Genomic DNA, 17,679 nt, shown 5'->3' on the forward strand with positions numbered 1-17,679 from the left:
GGACAGACAATGAATACATATGCATGTTCCTGTTGTAACAGACAATGAATGCTTCTGCATGTTCCGGTTTGGGACAGACAATGAATGGATCTGCATGTTCCAGTGTGGGATAGACAATGAATGCATCTGCATGTTCCGGTTTGGGGTAGACAATGAATATGTCTGCATGTTCCAGTGTGGGATAGACAATGAATGCATCTGCATGTTCCTGTTTGGGACAGACCAGACAATGAATGCATCTGCATGTTCCGGTTTGGGACAGACAATGAATGCATCTGCATGTTCCGGTTGTAACAGACAAGGAATGCTTCTGCATGTTCCGGTTGTAACAGACAAGGAATGCTTCTGCATGTTCCGGTTGTAACAGACATGGAATGCATCTGCATGTTCCGGTTGTAACAGACAAGGAATGCTTCTGTATGTTCCGGTTGTAACAGACAAGGAATGCTTCTGCATGTTCCGGTTGTAACAGACAAGGAATGCTTCTGCATATGCCTATTTGGGATAGGCAGTGGATACTTCTGCATATTCCTGTTATAACAGACAAGGAATGCTACTGCTTGTTCCTGTTGTGACAGACAATGCATTCTTCTGTCATGTTACTACTGTGCTTCTCCATGTTTCTGTTCAGACAGAATAGAATGATTCTGCATGTTCCTGTATGTGAGAAACAATGAATGCGTCTGCATGTTCCTGTTGTAGCAGACAATGAATGCTTCTGCTTGGCCCTGCGGTGACAGACTATGATCACCCATTCACTCAATCCCTCCATATTGTAATGTAACATTCGGTGTGTATTCTGTGACCCGAGAGTTGTTTATCTTCAAATCCTAACACCCTCTAACATCAATCTTCTGATACAAAGTAGCTTTGTTCTATATTTCCTCCCCCTAGACAAGCGGATGGTGAAAAGTACAAAGTTTACTTCCCGCTGTTACGACACATCTGATAACTTGCACGATATTTAATTCAGAAAGTTATGCCAAGCTAGCTATCTTACATTTACACACCTATTCATCTTACAATTATTCAAATCGGTAAGCATAACCCTTTCATAATGTCTCATAATAGATAAATGTCAATCTGTCAACTGGTAATAATCAACTAAAATGAATGAATAAATGCATTTTGTGTTTCACAGATCGCGTCAGTTCTGTGTTTTACAGATCGAGTCAGTTTGTCTGTGAGGAACAATAGTGTTTATTTTATGGAACATACACATGAAATCGTATGTACTAATTTGGGAGACAAGGCCTTTCTTCAGCAGTTTCAGAAAACACCATGATACTCTTTAACATTGTTTCGAATGGAAACATGTTACATTTATTAACACAATATCTCTGGCAGTCATTGCTGAGATAAATATCACGGCTGACTGTCACTCTCGTCTTAGAAAGCATTGTCTATAAACTTTGTGGTAAAATGGACACTGGTTGAAATACGAATTAAGTATCAACTGACTGTAGACAGTGCACATATTACGGAGTTTCTGTAAGGTTAACAGGTTCTTTCTTCTGGATTAATATGAGATTTGAAACTGTTTGAAATAGCACCAAAAACATAAAATGTTCTTGAATTTGCCATGTTTTTGAATACTCCACAGAGTAACATTAACCAGGACTTGCACAGAGACACGGGTATCAGAGTATGGAAGTCTTTAAATAAGTTACATTTTTTAACAGTGTCACGCGGCTCTAATGGAAACTTCTGATATAGGTTTTGTCTGCGGCCAAAGAATACAGGCTAGCATCATGGGCAATCGATGTTTCTTTCCCACAATGAGTGAGCCCCTGGCTTGTCCTGTGTTTTTTGACGAAATTCTCAATCATTAGAAAGTCATCTGCGAAACCGGAGTCTTCTCAGCTCACATTTTCAAGGTTCGTCTGACAATGTCTATTTTAATTATCCTACTTCAGGCTGAACACGCGGACCTTATTATCCTGCATGGAAAAAATATGCTGCAAATATAATGCAAACAAAATGTGACCTCTCATCAAGCTAGGCTTAATTTCACACGTCGTCCAGAATGGAGCATTTGGCTCTCTCTAAAATTGATCCTGGTTCATTTATGTAACGGAATGGTATAAAAGTCCCATCTCACTATTTCCTAGGCAGTCATGTTGCACATAAATCCGGTTTCGACGTAGCCTTACTTCGAGTTTTTAATTAACGAAATCGACATCCTCTTTTCGGGGAACGATATTCTTCACTAAAATCTGGATTCGTTTAACAGTCTTCCAACCTTTCGATCGACGCATTATAACCTTGACCTTCAAACAAAAAGGACATTTGTCATGCTGCACACGCGCATGAGCAGACTGTTCGATATGGTGGATTCCGAATTATTTAAACCTGTCCTCTTTTCAAGGAATTTGAAATGTGTTCAATTGATGGAATAAAAACACTCCCGGCTTCGTGAGAGTTTCGTGACAGCGTAAATAAATCTTGTTACCGTAGGTGGGAAATAATTCACATACAAATAAATTGCAAACCTGTGGTTGAGCGCTACTTTCATTAATCATGGCACCGCTTTTCAGAAGATTTAAATTTATGGATGTTTAATGGTAATGCTTAATTATCCCAAAACTGTTCTAAAGGTATTTCTGAAATTAAGTGTTGAATAAATTACAATTTCATATCATAATTTGGCGTATACACATGTTGTCATGAAATGTCTGCTTATTTTCATGTTCAGGGTTTGCAACCTTGTTTTCTTGGCAAGCGATTAAAATAGAATAAAGTGCGTCATCAATACAATATACTTTTAGGTTTAATAACCGGTATGAAATTACGTCAAAAAACGTTTCACATACTTAGATACTAAATATTCTGTTTTCTTTGAAAGCCATACTATCCATGATTTAACGTTTAAAGACTCGATTACTTGCAGACATAGCTGGAATTGCTGAGGCAGCGTTAAACAGCCAACACACTCAAGACACACACAACACTGTATCGTCTACGTCCCTTGTGTTGAGCAATATTCAATCCCAGGCCCTTGGCGACTCTAGCACGCTCAAAATTTCTGAATTAGTCAGTCATACTGAATCAGTCAACGACTACAATGACATCCCATGTATCATTTGTTATAAGGTTATAATATACATCTCCTTTTCACTTGACATGGCGTTGCATGTGTTTGTGACGGCTAAACATATGGGGCCTGATACGCACACCTTCAGGGACTCGGCAACACATGGTCCCATAACTATTTTTTTTTTGTTAAACTGGAATGTCTTATAATGACAGAACGGGATGGTTAACCAAGCGTGTTAATGGAAATGTCATTTGAAAAAATACTACAAGGCCTGAAATCCGCTTTAATTCTGTTTACTAGCAATAAATAATATTTGTTCAAAGTCAGCTAACTCCGATCAACTATCCTCTGCCATGGTTTCAGCTTGGGGAAAGTTCGATATTTCAGGTACTCGTGTAGTAAACATAACCTGACATAGCGGCACATGTAATATCATCCACGTAATCCTTCATGTTTTGGGAATAATCGACGCTGAGGGCATCTTGGCCTTCAGCTTCTGCTGTGAAGCTGTTCCATATCTAAGGAGCCCATACACACCTACTTATTGGCTAGGTTGAAATATTGCCACTGTCACTTAATTTCGTTCATAACCCGCCTTTTGATAGGATAGTCAAAAACGCCAAAAGGGGACTCGGCGTTAGAACCTAGATTTCTAACTTGGATCTAAAGGCTTTTGATGCTTGTAATCCCACACACAAACTACTACTAAATGCGTAAACCCTCCGTTTATTGCCCATTCGTTATTTATCAGTCTTTCTACCTTCCGATAACCAAATAATACAACCCATGAGGATCCTTTCACACATATGACCAGAATAAGCTATGTAAATATGCCAAATCGGGCGGTGAAATAGCTGTATGTCCAGGCGCCAGCGTCTGTAACCACCTGAATTAAACGTAACTGGAGATTGGAAGCGTTGACATTCGATCCATCACTGAGCTGCGTTTTTATAATTTGGGGAAATGAACATGTTTCGTTTCTGGTTTTTATTGATATAATTTTTTGAAGTATTTAATTGAAAATGCTAATACGAAATTGCCCTTTTTAAAAAAAGTGAAAAAGAAAAAAAAAATAGTGGCAGTTGTAATTTTGGACATGATAGGATGTTCCGTTATGATATCTGTCGTACAATGTGCCTTGTGTCATGGTTTTGAGAAATTAAACCATCGTCTATATTAATACGATGTGATCTGCATCATTTACTTTTCGTCCACGTTTCAATACAGGATCGCAACGGTGCATAAAACTTTGACATCATCGTGACAATATATGTTAATTTTGAAAATGATTTTTATAGGATGGTGTTATTCTTGTTAAACCTACAAGATGCTTCAAACTAGACTTCATTACCTTCTGGTTCATGGTTACCAACACTGGAAACAAATGTTCTGGCACTTTTGCTGCTGTGTTCCCCAACATTAAAGGGACATTGAGCGGAGACAGTTGTCATTAGCTAAACGAAGCCAGTGATGCCAACAGATCTTAGCTAATATTTGACGCTTCACTAACTAAGACCATCGTTTCATTGATCCGCGTTCGTTTTAGTAGCCGGTGGTGTTAAAAAGCTTAACGTTGTGGAAAAGAAACACGAAGCTGGCTTCAATAAAACATGGATGGTATTGGTGCGACTTGCAGATCAGAACACAGGAGTGGTTTTAATTGTAAATGAATCTGGTGACTGGTGACCTATATCTGGAACAGGTGAACGCGGAATAATCGCTTGGTATCGCATGTCGGTTGCTACGTGGGTAAAAATATCTCGCATGCACAGAATCAGTATTTCAAACGTCTTCAAAACACATCTTGAAATGGATAGGAGCAGTGTATTTGTAAACGAGAGTCTGTCAGGGAGGACGTGTTTTGGACGGTGCGAATCGATGTGATGCTTGTTCTTTGGATTCGCCAGTAAATGATAACAACCTTCAAGAAAAGTTCAGTTGTTCTGGAACAACACATCAATATCACACTTGTTGCTCTTGTCGCTTTCGAAACCGTGAAATTATTCCGAGTGATTCAAAGCACTAGTTTTCCATAACTTTCACGCAAACCATACATAATTGTTAACTGGTTCAAACATTAGTAGTAGTATCATAGCCCATGCACTGTCCGTATGATTGCGGAAATACTTTTCTTGTTTTCGTTGCATTAACACAATTCGTTGACTGTTAAAATATATATGGATTCAAAATGCTTTAGTTTAAATTAACCCAATAATTAAATACCCATTTGCACGCCATTGCTGCTGAAACAGACACCACGGAATACTACAATCTATTATTTTCCAGTGACTCTTCAGGCAATGAGAGCACGGTATCTCAAAACAAATAGTTATTTCACCATTCAATATCTGACTTATATGGCAGTGACTATACCTAGAAGGATATAAAATGTATCAATTAGTTTTTTCCTTGCGCAAACCTCTGACTTTTACTGCGAACATTAGACGTGTCCATCTCGTTTGAAAAATCAATAGAGTAAAATGAGAAGACGGAATACAGACATTCATCATGTCAGTGAAATTAAATTACTCTAGATGAGACAACCAGAGGCGAAACGTAGATTAGAGCCTTCCGACATTAACGAGACAAATATGTCCAGGTAACCCATCGGTGGCGACAGCTGACAGCGTCCTTACATTCCGACAGAACATGATGATGTTAAATCGGTAAAACGGTGAATCTATTCGCCGACTGAGGATGAGTGACTTTGTAACTCTTGATCATCTTAAATCTCTTTAAATTCCATGTGCTAGAACATACTGATTCATCTCTTAACTGTAACACTGCAACAATTACAATACATCAGTGTCGTTGGAAACTCTTCTGTTATAATCATATCAAGCCCTCACAGTGTACGTTCCTTCTCTATGCTGCAGAGTTCCCTGTTAGTGCTAATGCTACCTTGCAATAATCTTCGGTTTAAGGAGCGGGTTGCATGGTGGTGAAAGTCAATTATTATTTTACGCAAGAACGCCAAAAATAGCACATAGAGTGAATGCTTCATATTATACGTATTTCCATGGCAGATAGAAGCTTTCGTAATTGTGAGTTCCACGAGAGAAAAGCAACGGATTTACACATCTGAGGATAAGACGTAGAGATGAAGGTGCCAAATGATATTACGAGGTGTTGCAAGAGAATCCAGCTAAGATAAGAAGTTATACATGTGCTGTTTACGGAATAGTCAGTGTGGTATTAACAGTGATAAGGTGTATCCATATCCAAATTTGCCTTATAATGTCAAACAGGATATTGAACCCACAGAACTTATTACTGCCCTTTCAAAGGACATGTATTCATTACGCTGGAAACCCTGAACCATACATTTCCTTGAATTACGTCGACAGGGGAATAAGACGACCACGCTTTAGGAAACGATATAGACACTACCTGAAATATTCCGCATCGCGGTAGCATTTATGGTATGATTGTGTAAAATTGCCATGACAAAATTGTTTAGTTTAACATTGAAAGGAGAATATTTACTTTGGAAAGTCGAAGCACTGCTGCCTGTTCTCTCCGTGGGTCCTTCATTAATGTCAAATAACATCTTTGCTTATCGCGCCTTAGGGATTACATCCGCGAGCGATGGTCACAATTTGACATCGCCGACTCTAATTTAATGATGTCAAGAAGAGACCATTCGGAAGGATTCTGTCATTTATTCTGTAGCGCTCGAAACAGATCTTGCTTAGTCCGGGTGTTTGAAATTGGGTACGAACAAAGAACAGATTGAGTACCATTGTGAGTTGTCAGTTGGTATGGGTTGAGCCGCCGCTTTCAGCACTAGCGCAGCAGCTGTGAACACAACATGTTCCAGTGTCGTTCACAACACTGCAACCTCTGGACAACAGTCGTTAACTCTGATGCCCTTGCCCTTGGTAGAATACTCTCTGGTAATTCTGGACCCTCTAATTGGTGCCGTGGTGGTCCGATAATGTGTTTCAGATTCAAGATGCGTTGTGAACGTTGGTTTGACAGAATAACCGTGGTCACTGCTTCTACCGATGCGCTAAACGCCTGAGACCTCCAGCGGACCCCGTTCCCATCACGCCGAGCCGTGAAAACACTGTTCACACTGTTCACACAGAAATCACTCTCTTTGAACTGACTGACTCTGAAACCACAGTGTCTGCAGATCTCGGGAGGCGCTATTTCCGGTACCAAGTTGGTTCCCGGCTACCCTTGCAGGCGCCAACTTACCAGACGGGGCCCTACTTACTGCGGGTACCAGATTTCCGGTGACATGCATACATTCAAAAGCCAGTTCTGGTTCCAAATTGCGCCACCGCCAAATATTACTTTATTGGACCCGACCAAGTGTACAGCCATATCTGGCTGTCAAAACTGCTGATAGTCGTAATATATAGTTGGTTAGTTTGGGGAAGGTTAGTTCGGAAATCTGCAATTCATGCAAGGATTATCGGCTCCTTACTGCAGACCATGAGACTATTCGGAAAGGTATGAAACGATGTTTGTCACGGGCAGTACTTAGGTCTCGTAAAGTGCGGTTGCCTACTCATTGCCCTATTGCAGTTCTCACAACTGGGTTGACGAGCTTCTATAGTACCATCAAAGAACAGACATCGCTCTTATTCGTTTACTCATTAAAAATATGTATTTGGAACCGTGTAAATAAATTAGGAATCTTGACATTTAATCTTTTCTTCTGTACTTAGATAAATTCACCCCTACGCTTCTGATGGCGACAAGACCATCTTTAAGACTGTGGTATCGATTAATGGGGCTTTTAGCAGCCTTTCGGGAGCCAGGACAAACCCTTACTGATATGGTTAAGATGCCCTTGTGCGTCAATACATACTTCAAACCATCCTGTTCATTCATAACCCTTAGTTAACCAAATTATCATTGGCTCTTTAAACAATAAGCCATTCTCGAAAAGACTCCTGTAAATTGTGTCTCTGAAGTTCGCCTCTGGTTCTTCAATTTCATTATATCGCAAATTATAATGGCTTCGTTGCCAAAATATTCAAGACACGAGACCAATATAAGACATTATTCTAATTCAATATCGTCAATGGGCATCTATTCCAACGACAAAACAAATTTGCATGGATCAACTGGTACTGCCATTGGACTCGGTCAAATGACAACCAACTTGTGTGCAAACCGCTTGCCGCATCACCAGCAATTAACTCAACAAAGTTCCCAATGAATATCTCACAAGCTAGGCACACGCTCACGAAAAGGTCAGTAACGATTAAAGAGGCTTGGCTTGTTATGCTGCCCATCTCTTCGCTCTTCCAACTCGTCTTAAAGGTACCGCTGTGTGTGTAGTCGGCAGGAGCCATCGCATGGAAGAACGCACAGTGTGTTCCAATTGATTTTTCACTCTCCGACCAGTGCAATATTAGCATGGTCCACTGCCAAAGGGTGTCATATCAGCATTTTCTCCAACATATCCAACCTGAGGTTTCTCCTGTACCTACGCAGATGAACAGTAGCAGCTGTAAAACTATGTGATTTCAAAGACACTCACATATCCGCATGTAGTGCACCAATATTTCGTTCGGTTCATTTGAAAGACTAATACCAGTTATAAATTACTAGTATATGCTAGATAGAGAAAAGATTATGATCTCATTTTGGAGCCATTTTATGTTGTGAAGACTGACAACGAAATACCACATTGTTCCCTATATGTTCAATTCGATTAGAGACGGAAATCTTTAAGCTTCAAATCGCGTTGTGTTACGAAAGTCACTTGAACTACAGTTTTTGGTTTGTTCTTTGTCGCCATACTCAGCAATATTCCAGGTATATGGCGACGGTATGTAAATAACCGAGTTTTGTGCAAATAATCCAGAGTGAGAATGAATGAGCATCGATCTGCATAACTGGGATATGATGACATATGTCAAGCAAATCAGGGAGACTGAAAACCGGTGCCCTTAATCGGCTCTTACGAAAAGCGTGGGTTACTGATGACCAATTCTAACCTGGATCTTCACGGGTCAATAGTGATGCTGGTGGATCGTGATCAAATGCTCAAACAAGGTAACATGTGAGGCTGTTCAGATGTTCCACGGTTAATCTGACAAAAGGGTTGGAGTGATGTGACTATTTGTGATAGGTCGGTGTCCACTAGTCAAGATGGGCCCGTGTCACAAAGCGATCTTAGCGCTGCGACAGTCGTGTGTCTGTGTTAAAGTATGGGAATTACACTCACCTTGGCACTGCGACTATCGTTTGTCTATGTTAAAGTATCGCAGTTACAATCACCCTAGCACTACGCTTCGTTTGGGATTCCGAACTGGTTTGAATTAACCCTGTTTTCAGATCCATTAACGTTAATGTTACAAATATGTTAAGAAGACTCGTAGGCACGACCGATGTTGCTCCAGTCTATAATACCCACAGATAATCCTGTGAGTTTTATGGAGGGATGGACTGTTTTATGCCGTAGTCACGCTTTGTCAACTGGAAATCATCTGTCACTCGACGTGTCGTGTGACATCTCAAGGGTACACACGTTCAAGCGGATCAGAAAAAAAGATCCGCTCAAGGCCGAGCCAGCGTTTAGAATGTATAATATTAGTTATATAATACGTCAGAAATAGCCTTGACTCGTACAATCGGAGTCAAACTCCATTAGGCGTAAAGGGGCAAAATAACCACGAATGGACATCGGGAAAGCTGTGGGAAAACCTGTACTGCCATACTGGAGGCAGACGTACGAGACCTCCAGTTGCATCTCTGGATGTTCTGCATGTCTGTCTTGTCTCTGTTTTGTCCTGTCATACTGGAGGCAGACGTACAGTTGCATCTCTGGATGTTCTGCATGTCTGTCTTGTCTCTGTTTTGTCCTGTCATACTGGAGGCAGACGTACGAGACCTCCAGTTGCATCTCTGGATGTTCTGCATGTCTGTCTTGTCTCTGTTTTGTCCTGTCATACTGGAGGCAGACGTACAGTTGCATCTCTGGATGTTCTGCATGTCTGTCTTGTCTCTGTTTTGTCCTGCCATACTGGAGGCAGACGTACAGTTGCATCTCTGGATGTTCTGCATGTCTGTCTTGTCTCTGTTTTGTCCTGTCATACTGGAGGCAGACGTACGAGACCTCCAGTTGCATCTCTGGATGTTCTACATGTCTGTCTTGTCTCTGTTTTGTCCTGTCATACTGGAGGCAGACGTACGAGACCTCCAGTTGCATCTCTGGATGTTCTGCATGTCTGTCTTGTCTCTGTTTTGTCCTGTCATACTGGAGGCAGACGTACAGTTGCATCTCTGGATGTTCTGCATGTCTGTCTTGTCTCTGTTTTGTCCTGTCATACTGGAGGCAGACGTACAGTTGCATCTCTGGATGTTCTGCATGTCTGTCTTGTCTCTGTTTTGTCCTGTCATACTGGAGGCAGGCGTACAGTTGCATCTCTGGATGTTCTGCATGTCTGTCTTGTCTCTGTTTTGTCCTGTCATACTGGAGGCAGACGTACAGTTGCATCTCTGGATGTTCTGCATGTCTGTCTTGTCTCTGTTTTGTCCTGTCATACTGGAGGCAGACGTACAGTTGCATCTCTGGATGTTCTGCATGTCTGTCTTGTCTCTGTTTTGTCCTGTCATACTGGAGGCAGACGTACAGTTGCATCTCTGGATGTTCTGCATGTCTGTCTTGTCTCTGTTTTGTCCTGTCATACTGAAGGCAGACGTACAGTTGCATCTCTGGATGTTCTGCATGTCTGTCTTGTCTCTGTTTTGTCCTGTCATACTGGAGGCAGACGTACAGTTGCATCTCTGGATGTTCTGCATGTCTGTCTTGTCTCTGTTTTGTCCTGCCATACTGGAGGCAGACGTACAGTTGCATCTCTGGATGTTCTGCATGTCTGTCTTGTCTCTGTTTTGTCCTGTCATACTGGAGGCAGACGTACGAGACCTCCAGTTGCATCTCTGGATGTTCTGCATGTCTGTCTTGTCTCTGTTTTGTCCTGTCATACTGGAGGCAGACGTACGAGACCTCCAGTTGCATCTCTGGATGTTCTGCATGTCTGTCTTGTCTCTGTTTTGTCCTGTCATACTGGAGGCAGACGTACAGTTGCATCTCTGGATGTTCTGCATGTCTGTCTTGTCTCTGTTTTGTCCTGTCATACTGGAGGCAGACGTACAGTTGCATCTCTGGATGTTCTGCATGTCTGTCTTGTCTCTGTTTTGTCCTGTCATACTGGAGGCAGGCGTACAGTTGCATCTCTGGATGTTCTGCATGTCTGTCTTGTCTCTGTTTTGTCCTGTCATACTGGAGGCAGACGTACAGTTGCATCTCTGGATGTTCTGCATGTCTGTCTTGTCTCTGTTTTGTCCTGTCATACTGGAGGCAGACGTACAGTTGCATCTCTGGATGTTCTGCATGTCTGTCTTGTCTCTGTTTTGTCCTGTCATACTGGAGGCAGACGTACAGTTGCATCTCTGGATGTTCTGCATGTCTGTCTTGTCTCTGTTTTGTCCTGTCACACTGGAGGCAGACGTACAGTTGCATCTCTGGATGTTCTGCATGTCTGTCTTGTCTCTGTTTTGTCCTGTCATACTGGAGGCAGACGTACAGTTGCATCTCTGGATGTTCTGCATGTCTGTCTTGTCTCTGTTTTGTCCTGTCATACTGGAGGCAGACGTACAGTTGCATCTCTGGATGTTCTGCATGTCTGTCTTGTCTCTGTTTTGTCCTGTCATACTGGAGGCAGACGTACAGTTGCATCTCTGGATGTTCTGCATGTCTGTCTTGTCTCTGTTTTGTCCTGTCATACTGGAGGCAGACGTACAGTTGCATCTCTGGATGTTCTGCATGTCTGTCTTGTCTCTGTTTTGTCCTGTCATACTGGAGGCAGACGTACAGTTGCATCTCTGGATGTTCTGCATGTCTGTCTTGTCTCTGTTTTGTCCTGTCATACTGGAGGCAGACGTACAGTTGCATCTCTGGATGTTCTGCATGTCTGTCTTGTCTCTGTTTTGTCCTGTCATACTGGAGGCAGACGTACAGTTGCATCTCTGGATGTTCTGCATGTCTGTCTTGTCTCTGTTTTGTCCTGTCATACTGGAGGCAGACGTACAGTTGCATCTCTGGATGTTCTGCATGTCTGTCTTGTCTCTGTTTTGTCCTGTCTTTATTCGAGAGAAGTTTCATCTTCTATGTTTTTCGCCTTTTGAATGAGTGTGGTAAAAGAGCATTAAGCTTTTTATGTGTCACGGCGGGGTTCTAGAAATGGACTTCTAATACATGGGGAATCGAGTTGGGGTCTATTTAGGAGATAAACATCATGTGTTGGCCAATTTCCGGGTGTTATTGAGTATTTGAAGCACGGGAATGCATTTGGAACCGACGGCGTCAGCCGGAGGTTTCAAATGAAATATTCCCGTGCTTCAAATACTCAATAACACCCGGAAATTGGCCAACACATGATGTTTATCGACATTGTAAACACAAAAGTAAACCAAAGGGTTTTACTGTCTGCACTCGTTTACATCGAGAACGAGTACAGCAGTGAAGTGTCATCAGCTGGCCGTTTCAACTGGTTCCCATGGTAGCATCTGGAGTTGCTCATTTGTGACGTCATTCTAACTTTACGTCACAATATGATTTGAATGACGTCACCACTATTGATGACGCACCAAAACAATTGCGAGGTTTCTACGTGTCAGTACGCAGTAAATAGTCTTGCAGTTTCCGGGAATCTAATACCATTTAATCATGTTTTTCAACCAATCAGATTACAGGACACAGTGACTTTTGGTTTACAATACCCGAGACATTCTTGACATCAGATAAGATGAAGGTATTACAAGTGTACCAACGAATACGACTAGGGGCACGAGATGGTCTCTGTGGTAGTGCTGTGTATGGTGTATACCCTATTTTCAGAAGTAACATACACGTTTAAACACAAGTCTACAATTAAGGATTAGGTCTACAATTAAGCATATCAAATTTGTACTTGTAATTTGACATTCATTTCTTTCAAATCAAATAATTCTTTCAACATATGTGTCAACAATGCAGAATAATTTTATCAGCAATGTGCCGAGGTTGGAGATTGAACGACGGTCGCACTTTGCTTATGAGGGAAACGTGTTTGGCTTCCGTTCATGTATCCGCATGTGAAAATATTTTCATGGATTAACTTTGGACTAAGTACCAGTCATTTAATTTGTCCAGGAGATGCAACACCATAAACGAAGCCTTTGCCAATGTACCCCCAGGGAGTTTTGAAGACCTTTACACCAGATGGATCGGTTGCATCAGATAATCGAACATGGCTATTTTCTGATGCTGAGGTTTTACATGAACAAAAACACCTGTGTGTTGAAACAAAAGTAAGGGCCCATTTGGAATTGTCTAAGCTGAACTTGCTATTAACGTATCTTCAGGAAAAGAAGATATCAGCACATTCAGTACAGTCAAACAGCAGGTCCCGAGCATGCAGTTGCTGATGGAGGTCGACTCTTTCGTGAAAACACATCTGGCAACATCCCAGGCTTTTCAAAGGTTTGTCCTTTCCTGAAATCATGCCAGAGGATCAAAAGAACCCAAGGGCTCCTGCGTGTCTTTGATGAACAGAAAAATCCCATGGTACCCGTGGTAGGGAGTAATATCACCAATGTAACAGCACAATCAAGCCCAAGCTTTGACATGATGAGACAAAGCTCAAAATACTAGGCTCACCTGTAAACCACATATCTACGTGTCCCTTCAAACAGGCTGTAGTTCGGATAAAATGGAATACTAAAGTAAAAAATAAAGTAACCATTTTGAAGTAACTATTTGAATAATATTATAGATACAGAACTGCTGCATGATGGAAACTGATCGATGTATTGTCATCAAGAAAACACGCCTGTGATCAGTCCATGTTTGCGTCAAATGCTACGTCCCATTCTGATCCATGAAGATCCGGATTTGAATTGATCTTCAGCAACCCATGCTTGTCGTAAGAGACGACTAACGGGATCGGGTGGTCAGGGTCGTTGACTTGGTAGTCACGTCATCGTATCCAAATTGTGTAGATCGATGCTCATGCTCTTGATCACTGGATTACCTGGTCCACACTATTGTTAATTGCTACATAGCTGGAATACTGCTGAGTGCAGCATGAACTGACACACACTGTATCAAACACACGACGTTGTAGGTCACGTTATGTGGTGGTATACCAGTGTTTGCTCTATCGTTGTGATAGCTTGACATTTCCAATTTTGGTCATATTATACATTACATATGTACTCTGCGTATCTGACATTTCTTTGTAGTTCATAAACCCAACATGTCCTGCTGTATATCGAATACTTCAAGGCGGATAGGGACTAAATTGAAAAAGAGACATCTCATGTGATCGGAAACTCAGCATCTATTGCTCTATACGAATGACTGCATTAAACACCCTACGGAAATATGTCTTTAATTTGAAATGCACTATTCGAACAACACTGGGTTAAATGAATTATGACACCAGTGAGTGAGTGAGTGGATATGGTTTTAGCAATTGGAATGTGTCTAGCAATATTCCAGCAATATCACGGCGGGGGACACTAGAAATTAGTTTCACATTGCACCGATGAGGGGAATCGAACCCAGGTCTTTAATGTACTCTAAAGCGAGCATTTGATTGATAAACTACTGTGGTTCAATCATATTTAGCAATGAGTTGGGACAAAAACAAAACGTCTCACTTGACGCCATATTCAAAGCGTTAACGTATCATTGTAACTAAATCCACCAGTTTGGGGAACGTTGTGACCTTGACCTTGATCCTGGGGAGTTTGGTATCATGATGGTGATTTCAATGTAGCTCGTAACATGTTTTCCCCACATTTTCTAGAGATAATCTAAACTATAAAAGAGTCCACAGAGAGTCCTGACCATGCGTACCTAACGGTAACAGTAATGCCAGACCACCAGAGGGACATCGAGAAGTACCACTCTCCCTGAATCACATTCATTGACATCTCTTTACGGAAGCCAGTATTGAAGTCTAAATGAAAGCCGCCATCAGCGGTTTGATCAATATGCTTGACAGGCGTCCGCGTGTGCGAAAAGCACACCTCAAATCAAAACCAACTTTTGATCCTCACTGAAAACTTTACAACACCTGTTGATCCACAACACGCCCACTGCAATTATTGATTTAGTTCTAACCGGTTTCGATAAAGCTTTTGAATAAAAACACGATTGGATCAGCTCTGCGTATCACTGAAGGGAAATGTGTTTACATAGAAGGATTTCAGTGGCCATATGAGGAGATCTCTAGGTAATGTAACTTCTCGGATAGTTTTTTGTACATGGAAACTAACATTTTGGAGAAATCAAAATGTTGAAAAGAGTCATCATTATCTTCAGTTTCAGTCCGTGAAAGGTTACATTACACTGCAAAATATTTCACTGGGCATATAAATACTGACATACATGGCGGTGTACATACTGTATTTTGTAGCATACGGTTCTGAGCATCATGTAGACTTTCAACCCTTATATTTTATCTGAATTTAAACATCCTGGTGTTTGAAAATGATATGCCAGGGAGGACGAGTAATGTAAGTAAGACTTCGAAACCTCGTGCCAGTTTGTTCGAATACCTCCAAGTGCTAGCAGCAAATCCGATCCGTGGGAAGCAGGATGGAGGATGTATGGGCCTCCTGACCGACTAGCATGCATTTGGAAGCAAGAGTCATGTCTCAGTCGAAAGATGTTACTGTCCAGCTCTTCTCTTGTCGGAAAGTATTATCTTCAACATTTTACGACATTTGAACCAGAGACAGTACCAGTTTTTGACGCCCCCGAGACTGCATTAAAAATCGTGTTTTTGGAGTGGCAGCTGTTTAATATACCGTATGGTACATATTAGTTCTGAACTAAAACTTGACTTCAGTCTCCATTAATACAAATCTGTTGCAGCAGCAGCACTGTAACTCCGTTAATTCGACATGTATTGTGGATAGTGTAGGGACTGACGTGAAATAGACAGAGTTCTACGTTTCGCTGCTTCACGGCTTCTATCAGGATACCATGGTTCAGAGTGTACTACCAAAGTTCTCGACACATACCAGCCACACCATCTGGGTACAATGAAAAGTTGGACAGTCCAGACACGATAAACCGCCTGTGTACGATGTAAAATTCAGCATTCGAACCGTGCTAAACCGTCTGAGTATTTGAATATTCATAGTACACGCTGCTAAGAGACACCTACACAAATGTCTCTTCACACAACATACATTGACACACATAATAACACTGAGATCTCTACGTATTCTTGACAGTTCTGTGATGGATGCAACACGGAATGTGTTCCCAGGTGTCTCAATATTTGGCAAGACGATGTGTCATGACAGTTAACTAAAATGCACTGCAATGACAATAGTACGTGAAGGCACAGGAAGACAGTGTGTTAAACGTCCTCGCTGACACGAGATGTCCGACAATATTGTGTTGAAAGGACAATTCTCCCTTGCAGAAAATAAAAAGTTCAATGGATTGAAGCAAACATCAAACAAAAGTATAATAATATGTGTTCAGCAACGTCCCTGCACTCTCAAAATAGTCATCATCTTAAGGCATGAACATTTGTTGAATGAACAAGTATATATACAGATGTATTCAGCCATGTTGCACATTCGCCACCTGCACCTGAATAACGAGTGAGTGAGTGAGTGAGTTTAGTTTTACGCCGCTCTCAGCAATATTCCAGCTATATGGCGGAGGACCTGAATAATGAAGGGTTGAAAATATGTTTTACCATTTTTAATATATCGATGCTTGCCTTTTGGTGCAGAGACTTGTAGCGTTGTTTTAGTCCATATGATGACGACGATGATGATGTAACACACTGCGATGATAACGGCGGGGATGAAGAAGAGGACGATAGCAATTGTCGTGATGTACAGCTGAAACAACGTATCAATATGCATGTACAACGGTACCATATGACAACGAGGAAGTTTGTACACAAGAGTGAATGAGTGACATTTTACGTCGCTTTTAGCAATATTCCAGCAATATTACGACGAGGGACACCAGAATAGGCTAGACACAACATGCCCATGCGGGGAATCGAACCCAGGTCTTCACTGTGACGAGGGGACACTTTAACCACTAGGCTACCCTACTGCCCCTTGTGCCCAAGTGAAGATACTCGGGGTGTACAATAAAATACACGGCGGTACAATGTAACCTGCTGAATCAGGGAATCGTTAATCCAAGCCCTAGCGACTTCCGTGAAACGGACTTCCACACAAATATAATATCTTGATAAACACGAGTCGAAGGAACCGGTGGGTAGCCTAATAGTTAGAGCGTTCGCCGAAGGCCATGGTTTCGAATCCCCACATGAGATCCATTTGTGGTATCTCTCACTGTGATATTGCTGGAACATTGCTGGAAACACTATACTCACTCACTTTGTTAATCGGGACGTCCAGAATTAATGGGTTTCACTGCACAACCATAACGTTTGGCAAATAATTGCGTCGACTTTAAAACTCATAAAGGGATAGGTATAAAACCGTCTGTCCCTGATTAAACGCTTGCAATATTGCGTCAGTATGTTCACCCAAGATTTATAGCTCATTCGATTGTCGCCGCGAGATAGCTGCACCATTGCTGATAAGCGTTAAGCAATAATCACTCTCTATACCCGAACTCACTC

At 41.6% G+C, this 17,679-nt stretch overlaps 1 protein-coding gene across 1 annotated transcript in view; it reads right to left on the reverse strand.

Moving 5' to 3' along the window:
* Positions 1 to 17,679, reverse strand: part of LOC137298350 (cardioacceleratory peptide receptor-like) — an 87,094-nt gene that overhangs the window by 19,652 nt on the left and 49,763 nt on the right. Inside the window, exon 5 of the mRNA XM_067830569.1 lies at positions 16,795 to 16,918. Within this exon, the coding sequence (XP_067686670.1) occupies positions 16,795 to 16,918 (124 nt within the window). The remainder of the gene's footprint in view (positions 1 to 16,794; positions 16,919 to 17,679) is intronic.

Source organism: Haliotis asinina, chromosome 10, assembly GCF_037392515.1.
Source record: "Haliotis asinina isolate JCU_RB_2024 chromosome 10, JCU_Hal_asi_v2, whole genome shotgun sequence".
NCBI lineage: Eukaryota > Metazoa > Mollusca > Gastropoda > Lepetellida > Haliotidae > Haliotis > Haliotis asinina.